The sequence below is a fragment of the Leptonotus elevatus genome, chromosome 13 (assembly GCF_054856555.1).
Source record: "Leptonotus elevatus isolate MCC_2025b chromosome 13, RoL_Lele_1.0, whole genome shotgun sequence".
Taxonomy (NCBI): Eukaryota; Metazoa; Chordata; class Actinopteri; order Syngnathiformes; family Syngnathidae; genus Leptonotus; species Leptonotus elevatus.
The window spans coordinates 5,266,602-5,280,191 of NC_141251.1; the positions used below are offsets into that span (position 1 = coordinate 5,266,602).

The 13,590-nt window shown below is 40.6% G+C and overlaps 1 protein-coding gene across 5 annotated transcripts in view; it reads right to left on the reverse strand.

Annotated features, from left to right (window-relative positions):
• LOC147163561 (SH3 and PX domain-containing protein 2A-like) overlaps positions 1-13,415 on the reverse strand; it is a 53,236-nt gene extending 39,821 nt beyond the window's left edge. For 3 of the 5 annotated variants that reach the window (XM_086093485.1, XM_086093484.1, XM_086093483.1), the window contains exons 1-4: positions 13,172-13,415; positions 10,529-10,609; positions 4,911-4,986; positions 2,259-2,335 (exon numbers count right to left, since the gene is read on the reverse strand). In XM_086093485.1, coding sequence (XP_085949611.1) covers positions 2,259-2,335; positions 4,911-4,986; positions 10,529-10,609; positions 13,172-13,243 — 306 coding nt within the window. In that variant the 5' untranslated portion in view covers positions 13,244-13,415. Of the gene's footprint in view, positions 1-2,258; positions 2,336-4,910; positions 4,987-10,528; positions 10,610-11,117; positions 11,223-11,299; positions 11,520-13,171 lie in introns of all 5 variants that reach the window. The other 2 variants (XM_086093486.1, XM_086093488.1) reach the window with 2 other exon arrangements.
• Between the last annotated feature and the right edge of the window lie 175 nt (positions 13,416-13,590).

Consider the following 13,590-nt stretch of genomic DNA (forward strand, 5'->3'; position numbering starts at 1 on the left):
GAGGGGAAGGAAGAAGGTGTCGTAGGCCAGAGTTAAGCCTACAGGGGATGATATAGAATAACAATCCTCTGTCTCAGCCAGCTGCTCTGGAGCCATAAACAAAGCCTTATAGAAACCATATTTAAAAGGGCATGTCTGTGATGTTCACTGCATTTCATGAGGGCAGAACACTGCCATTAGGTTAAAAAAAAAAAAGGAAAAAAGAAAATTGAATGAAAACCAGGAAGTTGAAACTGGAAAAATGATGACTGGAAAAATAAAACCATGTGTCATTGTATAAGACGGTCATGAAGGGGAAATCCCAAAACTGACACTGAAAACCACATTTTATGATATACTATATATTTTTTCTTTCACTGCATTTTCTTTTCACAGTGGGATTTTGTTTTGGTCCCAATATTTATATTCCTACAATGCCAAAATGTAATTTGAATAACAACACCACAGAGACACCAATGCATAAATTGAGTCAGTATAATGTAGTGCACAAATCCGAGCACTTATGTATTCTAGATACTAATGTATTCTAAATGATCTCATAGCGGGACTAAAAAAATAAAAAGCCTTATTCTATTGCCTCTGTATGTGTAAAAAGATCTTACATTTTGATTGTTTTCTAGTAAATTTGATCAGAACTACATAACCAATTTTCACTAACTTTGTCAGCAAATGAAAAAAAATGTCAATTTAGTGAAGAAGCGGACAAAAAAATGCCAAGTGAAGAATGTAATTACGTTTTTGTTTTTACCGATACAGTCAACCTGCATTGGGGCTAGGCAGGAGAGTGTATCTGCTGTGTACCGAACCTTCACAAATTCACAGATTTGTTTTGGTACCTGTCCTCAGTTATTCACTGAAAATCTTCACACTCAAGCCTAAGTAATGAATGTATTACTTTGCTGTTATCAAGTGGTAGCTTGGTGCCCATGTTGAAGTGAGTTTAGTAGCTTCGTTTTAACAAAAGTAGTGCTTTGCCGGCATTTTACATCATCTAGGTTTGAGGGAATGATGTCGAGGTAACATGAGGGGGAAATTATTTAGAGAAAAGTAGTGCTTTCCCATCATCTCTTGTCCTCTTTGTGTCACAGATTGATGTTGAAGTGAGCTGAGGCGCTTCATTTAGATAAATGTAGTGCTTTGTCGCCATCTTGTGGCATTTTGGTTACAGGGAATTATGTTGAGGTAAGTTGAGGAGCTTCATTTAGACAAAAATAGTGCTTTGGAGGTATGTATTGGAATATTTATGCCAAGGAACAATATTGAAGTGAGCTGAGGAACTTGGTGTAAACAAAAGTAGTGCTTTGCCACCATTTCTTGGCATCTTGGGGCTAAGGAATGATGTTTAAGTGAGTGCAGGAGCTGCATTTTGACAAAAGCAGGGCTGGACTGGCCATCTGACACACAGGGAAGATGCCCGGTGGGCCAACGTCTTTTGGGGCCAATATGGCGCTATTTAATTAGTAATTTTCTTTATTTTACCCCAAGAAGGGGAGAACATTTACAATATAAACAGCAAACTGAACCAGCGGGCTGGCCGGTCTAAGTCAAAATGGCAGGGATGATTTTTTTGGTGCCAGTCCAGCTCTGGACAAAACTAGTTATTTGCCACCATCTTGTGACCCCTCTATAAACCTTTTTAGCCCCCAGACTCCAACTCATCTATTTCAGGCCCACTTTGGAAGGTGCATTACTCCCACCTACAGCACTGGAGTGGGACAGGTCCGATTTAGATGTGTGTAATGTTGTGGCCGCTGTAGATTTCTGAATGAAACTCAGCGGCACGCTTGGCACCACACCTGCCCCGCACTTCCTCCCCCGACTTAACAATGAAGAGAGGGTCAGTAACCGCATGTTATGTTAACTCCGCTGATTCATTTGTGCTTTCTTCGTGTATTGCGCTCCAAGCGAGTGTGCCCCCACTTCCTTAACTTCCTTTCAATGCTGCCTATTTACACTGGCCACAGGAAATGAGCGGTGCAGATAGAGCGCTCGCTTTCCTGTTCAGGCCTGGGACGGGAAGATAAATGCCCAAAGGCCGCCCTGAAAAAGTTGCAGCACTTAGGCGCTGCGATTGAAGCGCTAAAGTGATAACTTGTCCCTGTCACCCTGACTGGCCGACACTCACACTAAAGAGTCGGTCATTGTCTGACCTACAACATAAAACTTTATAGCATTTACAGGCCATAAAATGACATTTATGGACATGTGTTACAAGACAATTACAGCTCTGAGGACGAGACGGGCAATCTTGGTCTTACTTTGCAGTAGTTGTCCAAGTGCTTCAGCCTTTTGACGGCCACATCTCGGATGTGGCTTCGACGAAACAGGACTTTACCTGGAGACAAACGCAGTTCATAAAAAACAGATGAAGATACTATGATAAAATAGATTATTTAAAAAATCCTCAAATAGGCACATTTATGAATGGTAAACAACCACGAATACAGTATGCGCAGGATCACTGCACAAGCCCGTCCAAAATATTTTTAAATACTCAACTCAAGATTTTTTTTTTTGACAATATGTTCTATGCAGCCCCACTAGTCTAAATAAAGTATTCTGGTTAATATTGCGTCAGCGGAATATGAGTTATGAAGCAAAATCCAGGCATTTTATCCATCTCAGGGGGCGGTCATTTTGCCACTTGTTGTCGACTGAAGATGACATCACAGTTGCTCAGGTCTCAGGTAACAACCAATCACAGCGCAGATTCAGAAAACAGGTGAGCTCTGATTGGTTATTGCATGAGCCCTGAGTAACACGAGTTGGGTTTCCATCCACCCATTTTTATTCAAATTTTCAAGAAATGCGGAAATAAAACTGAATGGAAACGCTAGAAATTCGAAAAAAGGCCCAACGCAAAAAAAAATGACGCTTCGAGGGGGTGGATTTTGAAGCGTATCGAAAAAAGGAAATTGCGAATTTTGCCGATGGAAACAGGTTTTGCACGTTTTCACCGGATATTGCGTCATACGTACGTTTGTAGTCATATAGCAATGTCGGATAATAATGTAAGGTATGTTTGGGGGGGCAACAAAACAAAAATCTTTTGGGAATTAATTAAAAAAGCGAATATTAATGCTATTTTAGATGGAAAACAGCCGAAAAACGCTACGGTTTATCAAGAATTACAAACGGAAACTCATACGACGTCATCGCACGGCGCAGTCGCTTCCTGGTCTTCTTCTTCTTCTTCTTTTAAATTACTGGTGGATCACTTCTCTTTGGTGTATACCGCCACCTACAGTGGCGGAGTCCCCTCTCAATATTCGCAAAAGAAGAACAAACGGAAGCGGTCCTTCGTCTGTTTGTTTTTAATATTAAAAACATTGCATTGCGTTATGTGATATTTTCTTATCATTAAACATTAGAATGGAGTCACATGGACCAATGAACATTGTTAAGAAACAAACACAACAGGATTTGTTGTGTGTATGGGAGTATATGTCAACCAATGGTGGTCTTACAGAAGCCCAAAATAGCACTGACTCAAGCATCTCCACTTTGTCTTACAAAGGATCTCTTCATTACTCCCTTCTGCTTTGACTTAAAATACGTTGATCAGATTAGACCAATTTCTCCTTGCGAACCTCCTGCCTACATGGCCGACAACGCATCGCTCGGGCTTAGGTGGAGTGAATGAGCGTAAAAGTATAAAACAATGCGACATGACTGGCCATGCAAGTGTACAATAAGTTGCGGTCATAAAAAACATGGGCTGTACATCCTTTTTCTCTTCATACAAAAGAACTTCCACGCTCGTTAAAGTTAAATATGTCCACTTGATTCCTTTCACAAGGACATCATGATCTGAAAAAATGAGCTCGCTTCCTTGGATTTCGACTTGGCTGAGACGTCATGAGACGTTCACACTTGTCAACTGGAATGCAACCGAAAATAAATGTCACGATGCGTGTCGTGATCTGAAAAAAAGATGATTTCATGGCGTGAATGGTGAGAGCCACGTACTGTTGTTCAACCCAACCCATGCAGTGAGTCAGCAACAGAAAGCAATTTGTAGGTGGAAATCGATAAAAAAAAATTATATATATTTTGCCAGCAAAAGTCCTTTCTCAGGACTAATTTTATCCACTTTGTGGTCAGAAATTGGTGTTTTTTTGTTTTGAAACAACTACTTAAATAAAATAAAATAAAAAGCTAGAAACAAATGTATTTTTGGGTGAAAGATGAGTGTTTAGTCTTTTTGGTAGGTTTGATGCTTATATTGAAACAGAACACAATATTCAGTGATTCTTGATAATCAGTCAAAACACTTTATCCCACTTTGGGGCGAACATTTGTGACGCTAATGACTGTTGATTTCACGTCAGGGTTCGTTCAAGGTCATAGTGTTTCCTAAACGTTCTCTAAACAGTCTTAATGGTTTCCTAAACAGTCTTAATGTTTTTACTTGTCGCGAGGAAAACAATAAAGATTATTAAAACTGTTTAGAGAACCATTAAGACTGCTTTGAGAACATTTAGGAAACCTTAAACGACCCCACAAAAACCCTCACGTGAAATCACTCAGTGGGATACGGGCTTAAAACGTCTGGCAGTGAATTTACCACAAACTATTATCCAAAAATAGTACCATAATTTCAACCTCCTACCCCTAAAAAAAATAAAATAATTTAATTTTGAAAGTCAGTCAACTCACCTACTACTTTCCTATTTAGACGGGCATCCTGTGGCATCTTAGGGCATTTCAAAAAGAGCACCAAAAAACACACAAATTTATGAATATACTGTATAAGTGGAGCTTAACTGGGCCATAAATTGAACAAAAGTTGCTCTGATTGATCAAAAATAATTATTAATTATGAGTCAGCATAATATGGCCCCTGGACCCGCCCATTAAGAACCTCTGCTGTAGTCTCTAACTGTGTCAAATTTGTGTTGAGTCATCACCTGGCAAAAAAGGTATAATCCTCTTTTTGGGGTCCTTCTGTCCTCCTTCAATGGGAAATTTGTCAAGAATCCGCATCTACCAAAGTAAAGAAAGAAAATCACAAATGACTCAAAATGTTCATAAAAACATCAATGGTTGCATAAGCAAGCCAGAAATTGCATCAATCATTCTCTGTAATTTTTTTCAGATGAGCTCTGTTTTGGTACATGGATTCGCTAGCTGGCGTGTAAAGAGCTACTGTGTCATCCATCACACGTAAGTGCCACTTTGATCTCTGGGGTAGTAGACAAGGATACAGCACGAACACTTTTAAATGGGGAAAAATACCCTCTTAAACACGTTCCACTTAAGAAACTTAAAAAGCCATCAGATAAAGACCAACGAGGCCAGCACACCAAATCTAGCCATCCAGACATCATCTACAGACAGCTATGTGTGAGATTGTAAAATGAGCATGATTTTTTTAGTTTGTTCTTTTAAATAAATCCAGGTGATGAAGTATCTAAAGACAGACCCGTTTCTACATTTGTTCCAGATGTGCTTTGTGAAGCAGAAAAGGCTCGTGAGTGTCAAGCACATTCAACAGCTGAGAGAGTAGTGAAGAAACATAGTCAAGAGGTACCAGGTGGACAAACACAAAAGTCAAAATGTCTGCGATCCGATGCGGTTTTGGTTTCCGCGCCCTCATCTGCTGCCTTTACAAAATCCCCATGACTTTTTACCCTTGGCTCAAACGTTGAAGGTTAGTAAGATGTGGTTTCCTTTGTAGACGTTGACTATTGTCATTGTGTTCTAAAGTGCAGAGTGAAATGCTGTGTCAGAAAAACATCCTTGTTGGAATGGGCCAAAATCCATTTAAAATCCCTTACGACTAAACCCAGTACCGCACCGTTTTTCACTTTGGGATACCACGTCTGTAAAATATTGACCTCTGCCAGGGAGGTTCTGTTTTCACTTGTGGTTTGTTTGTCACCCCACAAACAGATTTTTCTTTAATGATGAGTAAGTATTATTCCAGTGATGTTCCCATGAATGTAAGTATCTGAACTCATTCACTGCCATTGACGGCTATAGACGTCAAAAATTAATTTGAACTATTTTTATTAGTTTCACTTTTTTTTTTAATTATAGGTTTATACACTCTTGTTAACAAAAGTGGAAAAAATGTGAAACTAATAGAAACAGTATTAATATTGAATTTTTTTGTCAATGGCAGTGAATGAGTTACATCCTCTTTTCCCATTGAAATGAATGGATAACATTTGATTATTAACTCATTCACTGCCATTGACGGCTATAAACGTCAAAAATTTATTTGAATTATTTCTATTATTTTTTTTTTTAAATCCACTTTCGTTAACAAGAGTATGACAGCCTAGATTTTTTTTATTGTACATTTAGAACCGATATAAAATGTGTGATTAATCGTGAACTAGTGAAGTCATGCGATTAATTAAAATAAAAAATTGTAATTGCTTCTTGCCCCTAATTTTTAATAATCTTTTTTTTTAATGAATTTATGGCAGTAAATGAGTTAAAATTGCAATGTATTTTACTGTATTTTTTTAAACATATAATAACACATTTGTAGAAATGTAGAATGTAAAGAATTCAACAGTTTGTGCATCATTGCAACTCCTTCTGTTGTGCACGACTTTGCCACTAGGAGCAGTATAATACAATCATGAAGACTAATGAAGAAGCGTTTCATTATACTGTACTATGAGTAACTAGGTAAGCTGATGTAATATTAGCAGAACTTGGCAAAACCTTCGTTACATCGGTCCCTCACCAGGTGGGCTTACGCATTTTCGGCGTGTGCTTTATGACGCACGCATTTATTTAATATTTTGAAGGCGACAACTGGTGAAGCTCTTCGGAAAATCTTTCTTTGGCAAATGTGCTTAGCCTTCGACTCCCTCTGCGATGGGAGCGCTCACTCAACACCTTTCAGAGGCATTCATAGGCCACGATGACATCATCCCGTGGGATGTGACTGGATACACTCAGTATCACCGCACAACAGGTGTGAAAGGTGCTCGTGTGGTAACAGCTGGCCAACTTGGAGCATCTGCCCACACTAGAACCACAGTGAACCCCTTTTGCATGATTTTGATGTTGTGTTTTTTATTTCTTCTCCATCTCCACAGCCCAGTAACAACTAACTTACTAGCTTGTAGCATGTAGCGATGGTAGCCACTTGTGCTAACTGAGCTACGTTATACTGGCCGGGCAACTGGTTTCAGTTGGATTCTAAGTTTAGTTAAAACAGACAGAACTATGAGCTCATTTAGAAGCTGCACGCAAACGCATGAATTGAAACAAAAACTAAAACCAACTGAAACGTTTGTCATTTTTAAAAACTGTAAAAGGAAGGAGCACAAGCACTCTGTAGAATCTCTATAATCTAAAGCATTTTACTTAATTGAACTCACAGGGATGGATAGGCCAAAACAGGCAAATAACAACACCACATGGAACTGGAGACAATGGAACTTTTTGGAGAGGAATCTTAGGCAGGAGGAGTCTGGAGGAATGTTGGTGTGGGCAGGGACTCCCAACTCTTGACTTGTGTTTTGACATCTACTAGACACTTGTTTACTACAGAGAGATTAGAGAGCACTGACCTCTTCTTTCTTGGACATGATTAGACTGCTTTTGCATAAATCGAGTGATATAACCTCACAATCAGAAGCTGTGTTAACAATTGTCTCGTCAAACGCTAAAGACATCTGTTTTCTGGCACTCTTATCTCTCAGTCTGTTTTGCATTAAATCCCACCGAATGCCGGCAGGGTAAGGCCGTTCGAAATCCGATTCCGCAATCCGATTCCGCAATCCGATAATATTGGCAGCTAACGGACTTATGGGGAGGTTTTGGTCCAAAAGGCAAAGCCTAGCCAGGTCGCACACTCCCAAATCCTGATGTGGAATGTAGCAAAAACTCATGCGCTCAATCCACTGAGGCTACAGGGTGTGGAGACTGAAAACTCTCTTTTTGCTTCTCTTAGAAGGTAAACTCTGCTTGACACACTGACCGCTTTAAGAAAACAGAAAGAAAAAAAAAATAGATCTGTGCTCAGCACTATTCTGACATGAAAATGGGTTCATGTGCTTAAGTCTGCACATTAGGGAAGGCAAACCACATTTAAGCTAGGCAGCAAGGAAGAAAATAAGCAAAGAGGAGGATAATATATGATGATTGTTACCCAGAGGGGTTGTATGAGCTATGCTAAGCGCACTACTGGAGAAGTTTAAAACATTAACAACATAAATGGATTCTTAAGTCTTCTTTTGACAGGTTTTAAAGAGCAGGTCTACAACACCGCCTGCTGATAATTGTCCACTCTGTGACCTTTCTTTGTTTTCCACTGAATTGATAGTTATCTGATGAGATCATTTGTCCGCCCTGCATGGGTGTCAAATGGCTCTTTATTTTGCCTCTGACAGCTTCTAGAGAGCATAAAACAAGCAATTGTGCTCCAAAAACTGAGACGGCGTGTGGAGTTGGATAGTAGGTGTTAGTTGGCCGACGCACTGATAAAAAGCTCAGTTTCTGGGTTGAGGGAAGAGAAATATTCTGATGCATCCGTGAATTCAAAACACTGGGATGGCTTATAGGAAGAATTTGTTAGTGTTATTCCAAATTACGTCCCCCTTCTCTTGGTTTTAGTTTACTAATCCTCATTCATTTTGTTTTGCCGTTCCCTAAGGTGCACCTGCTCAGTGCCGATCAAAATATTGTCATCACCACCCCCCCTCCCCCCGCCCCCCCACCCCCCCAGTGAGCTTCACACGCTTTATTAAAATGCACTATTCCCACACATTTTGCGCATACAGCTGCGTAGTGCTGATGCTGACAGATCACCAAGGCCATAAAAAACACCTCAACAGCAGCCATCCATGAGCATGATGGCGAATGTTGACAGAAACGTGAGAGAAAATCTTGTTTTTATCAAACACAGAGACATGCTTCCTGGATATTAGCTCGGGACTGTAGAACAAAGGGTTTCCTCCGCTATAGTTCCAAATGCTACCAACGAGGTCGGTTCACCAAGAAGAACGGGGGGGGGGTTGTCTCATGTTTTTACTTGTTATAGTGGACGCCAGGATAGAATGGCTGTAACGTGTTATAAGCTTATATGTAAAAAAAAAATACATGAACATCATGCAAATCAACTTGCGATTGTGATTGGTTAGCTACAGAGGTTGCCACAGTTTGGCTTTAGCCCCAGGTGCTAGCTAGCTAGTGTCCTAGCTAGCTCCCATGGTGCTTGTTTACCGTTTAGGGAGCTAGCTAGCTAGCTAGCATTAGAGCCAAAAGCCAAACGGTGGCAGGGTTTTTACTTTCTGGACTTGGATTTGACCCCTCTGGTTAGGCAGGAACCAATCATGACACCAGAAGTGTTGACATTATCCAAATTATGCGTTTTTGTTGGTTTAGACACGCAAATATGTCATGTATTGTAAATGTATTAGCACAGCTAACTAACACAAGTACAGATACTGCGTGCAAAATCGCTAATTACACGGTGTCAACAAAAGTCCAGTACTGGTATCACAAAATATACATTTTAAATCCAAATGAAAATCGACAAGGTTTGCCCAAGGAGTTAACAATCTAACACGCTTTCCGAGCCTTTTCTGACACTTCCTGGAAGTTATTGTTGAAGCTGTTTAATCACAGCAGTACGCTTTTACTGTGTTTCCAATGTAAATCCATCTGAACCGTCCATTTTATCAATACCCCTCCATTTTGATGCCAGTCTCAAAAGGCAAATTGGCCACTTTCTTTCGTGTTACAAAGAAGGAATTGAATGGGGGGAAATTTAAAAAAATAAAAATTTTACTGTGGATTATAACAGAGGGGGGGGGGGAGCATTGTTTCTTGTTTACAGGCGTTGTAAGCCGATGATGTAAATACCCGCCTGATTAGGATTTACCTGGTTTCAACTGTACCATGGCAAACTGAACTGAACTATACCACGAGGTTTCAGAGATCTGTGTTTTGTTTTCTTCTAGCAGTTAAGCCCCCATCAATTTATAAGCCCCCACCTCTGACCCTACATTCCATCTGACATGTTTTTTCCTCCCTAACCTCACATTTTGTGAATGAATGTGATACAGCTGTTGACTGGATTTCATCAAAATGCTTATTTCCAAGGGGGGGGGGGGGGGCTTCATCAGTCTTTGACAACCATCAATCATCTGAACACAAAGTAATTATCTAAAGGTCAAACTGGAGACAATCAATGGGTTTAATGGCAAACTGTAAACAGAAATAATCCTCAAGACTGTCATGTTTCGGTTCTGCGGGGGTTGGGTTTCTGTTTGTTATGGGTGTTCCAGCCATGGCGACCAGTCTACTCAGGTCCTGTTCAGTCATGGCGACCAGTCTACTCAGGTCCTGTCCAGTCATGGCGACCAGTCCAGTCACGATTGTCTGCTCACCTTTTTCCCTATGTATCATTAAAGTTCCTCATATTTGCGCTTAATTCCTGTCTCACTGCCTTGCTTCCCCGCATTTGGGTCCACCATCCCTCAACCACTCACGCACACCGTGACAAAGACTTACCATTTTTTTTAAATGACTTATTTGTGTGTCGCTTATGACATACCTGTAGGTCAAAGAATTTACTGTATCTCCTGTAGATGACATGAGACGTGGAGTCCGAGTAGGTCACGTTGATAAGGTACACCTAGTGAGAGAATCACAAACAAGACAGGCATTAAATCCCTTTTGTCAGAGACGCCACAGCGGCACCGCTTGAGCTGCATTGACTCAAGTGACACCAAAAAAAAAACGCATTCCCTCCAATCTTAACTCGAGGAGTTCGACAAAGGTCAAGTAAACTCATTAAAGTCGGTGCGCTTCACTGACACATTGGAAAACCATTGGGGGTTAATGCCCGGGTCAATGGATTTCAGGTAATGGCTCATGCCTGTAAATCATTTGTTACGATTAAGATGCACGAGCATGACTCTTGTTGATCCAAAAATCAAATTCTGAAAGGGGGGGGGGGGGGAACAACATGCTCCAATTGTGTCAAAGCACTGACAGCAGTGAAGTGTTTACACATCCACAAGCTGCACTGGGAATAGCAGACATCAGTCACTAACAGGACACAACGCAGATGCCAGACATTCTCCCATAATAATTCTCCGTTTGCATGAACAATTAAAGGCCAAAAGACATTTTTCCAGCACCTTGAGGTTTCCAAAACAGATGGTCGAACCTAATGCTTTTCAATCCGAGCACGTGGGAGCGCGCTGAGGGCTTAGCCACGCAGTGTTCACACATATGGCGACAATCTGCAAAGATGAGTTTGAAAGTCAGTCTTCACGTCAGTTTATTGAGCAGGATGTGCAGTGAGGAGGAACTGCCTCACCAGTGGCTCACTAATTATATACGCAGCATGTGTGGATGTGGGTGTTTAATGTCGTAAAATGTCATTCACAAAAAAAAAAAAGGAGGCCAGAATGAAAAAGTAACCTGACCCATTTTGGAGGTTCCACTGTATAGCCTAAGAACTTGCCATAGGATCATACTCAAGCAGAGTCCTAAACAAGGATGAGTTGCCATGGTCTCCAGAGGAAGTTACACTCAAACTGCGAGGAAAGACAAAAGACAAAGGGTTGCTTCTTTCCTCCCTCCAACCGGATAAGCATTTTCAGTTGCTTAGCTCATTGATAATGAGATTTCTTCCCCCCCCCCCCTCTACTTCCCTAGAGGGGACTTCCCTAACCTCCAGCTTTCTTCCCCGGAGACTGTCAGTCTGTGCCTTCTGCTTTTAGGGACCTTGGGGAGATCCCCACTCAGCAGGAGATAGATGAGGCAATTGATCCTAACTCTCAAGTTAATTAATCCAATTTCCTCCTTTGGACTGATTGACTTTTAGGGTCCCACTGAGACATGTGTTGTTACTTACGTCAGTGAAATGATACCAAGATCATAACAAGCAGTGCAAAACAGTCATATAGCTCTGGGATATGGATTCTTGAGGCTAACGTAACCAGCTAACGTGAAAGCAGACTACACCATGGACCAATCAGTCAAATCTCAATTAAAAATTTAATTAAATGTTTTAGGGGTGGAAGTAAGCTGGAGCCTGAGCCAGTGACTTTGGGCTAGAAGCCAATCAAAGAGCACATACAACCAATTAACCATAGCTACTAGCTAGCCACTAATACACCATGCTAATTGTACTTGTAATTAGTAGTAGTGTGAATGTTTCTCTTCAACTGGTCGGCCTCGTTTTGTGTTCCTAGCATATATGCTAGCGTGTTATAAGTTAAGACGAGAGACATTATAAGGAAGGCTAAAAAAAAAAACTAGAAAAAAGAAGAGTTTCTCTGTTTCATTTGTGTTAACTGTACTTGAGTATAGTCCGCTGCTATCAGTCTCATATTTGGCTGCATGGATGCTACAAGCGAGTGGAAATATTTACAATATACAGTACAAAGACATCAGTGTCGTAAATGTACACAAATGTTGGTGCGTGTTGTCTCAAACAACTTCAATGACAAATAGTTGTATTATTAGAAATTGTGAAAAAAAATTGAACACATACGGCGTTTAGTACAAAAGCTAGCAAGGCTGGCTGCTATTTTCATCCACGACCATCTTACTTCTGTACCCTCGCACCTGTGCATAGAACCTTATAATAGGGCAAAATAGGCCAATTGGAAGACCAGACGCCAAAAAACATATGATTAGGGTTTTTAGCTCAAAGTTTGAACATCGATGCGGAGTAGTAAAGTCGACTAGTCAAATAATCAGTTCAACCCCTGGCTCACATTCAGTAAGTAGGCCTACGCATCAATAAATAGCTTAAAAATTGTTTATGTGTGTCTCTGTACAGAAGGGTGGCCTTTTCTTTGTTTAGGGTTAGCAATAGTAATAACTAGCTAGCGCTTATCCAAACGTCAACATGACTCCTTTAAATGCTTTGAAGAAGCAAAAACAAAAACAAAAAGATAAAAGAAAAAGATAACTGCTACTGAGTCCATTGCACCCTATGCTGTTTCCTATTGCATACATTGAAAAGGAGTAAATAAAGTAACCAGATATCAGCTAAGGTTGCATAGGTTATGCAAGTTGTTGTTTTACAAATTCAGATGTAACCTGGTAATGACTAAAAAAAAAAAAGAATAAATAAAAAATAGAGCATCGCATCATCCCATCTTGTGGTTCCCAACCTTGTTTGCAGATTACAAGAAAACAAAGCATATGTCATATTGGGGGTATTCGTACAACTTACATAATGTTTGGAGGGATTCCTCCTCTTCTGCACATCCACAACATTGACGTCAAGCACTGTCCTGAGCTGCATCTCGACAGAACTGAAGTTTCACCACGAGATCAAAAGACAGCGTATGCCCATGAAAGCCAGAAGAAGTTTAACAACGACTGTCAACTGCTTTCTTTTTCTAAGTTAGAGGGAAAGGTCCGTGCATGAGAAGAGGGCGCCTCTCGGTCGGTCTCGGAGCTTCTGATACATGACAGTGCAGTAAAAGTGGTGTTTAATCAAGTTCTCCTCCCCCGAAAGGAGGGGGTTGTACCATCGCAAAAAGAAAAAAGAAAAAAAAAGGAGTCAGAGTAGGAAGGGTGAGTGTGCTGGGCGGTCTCTTTGCTCTTTGCTCCAGCTGACCTGGCCCGAGTACAATACATTGAATGAAT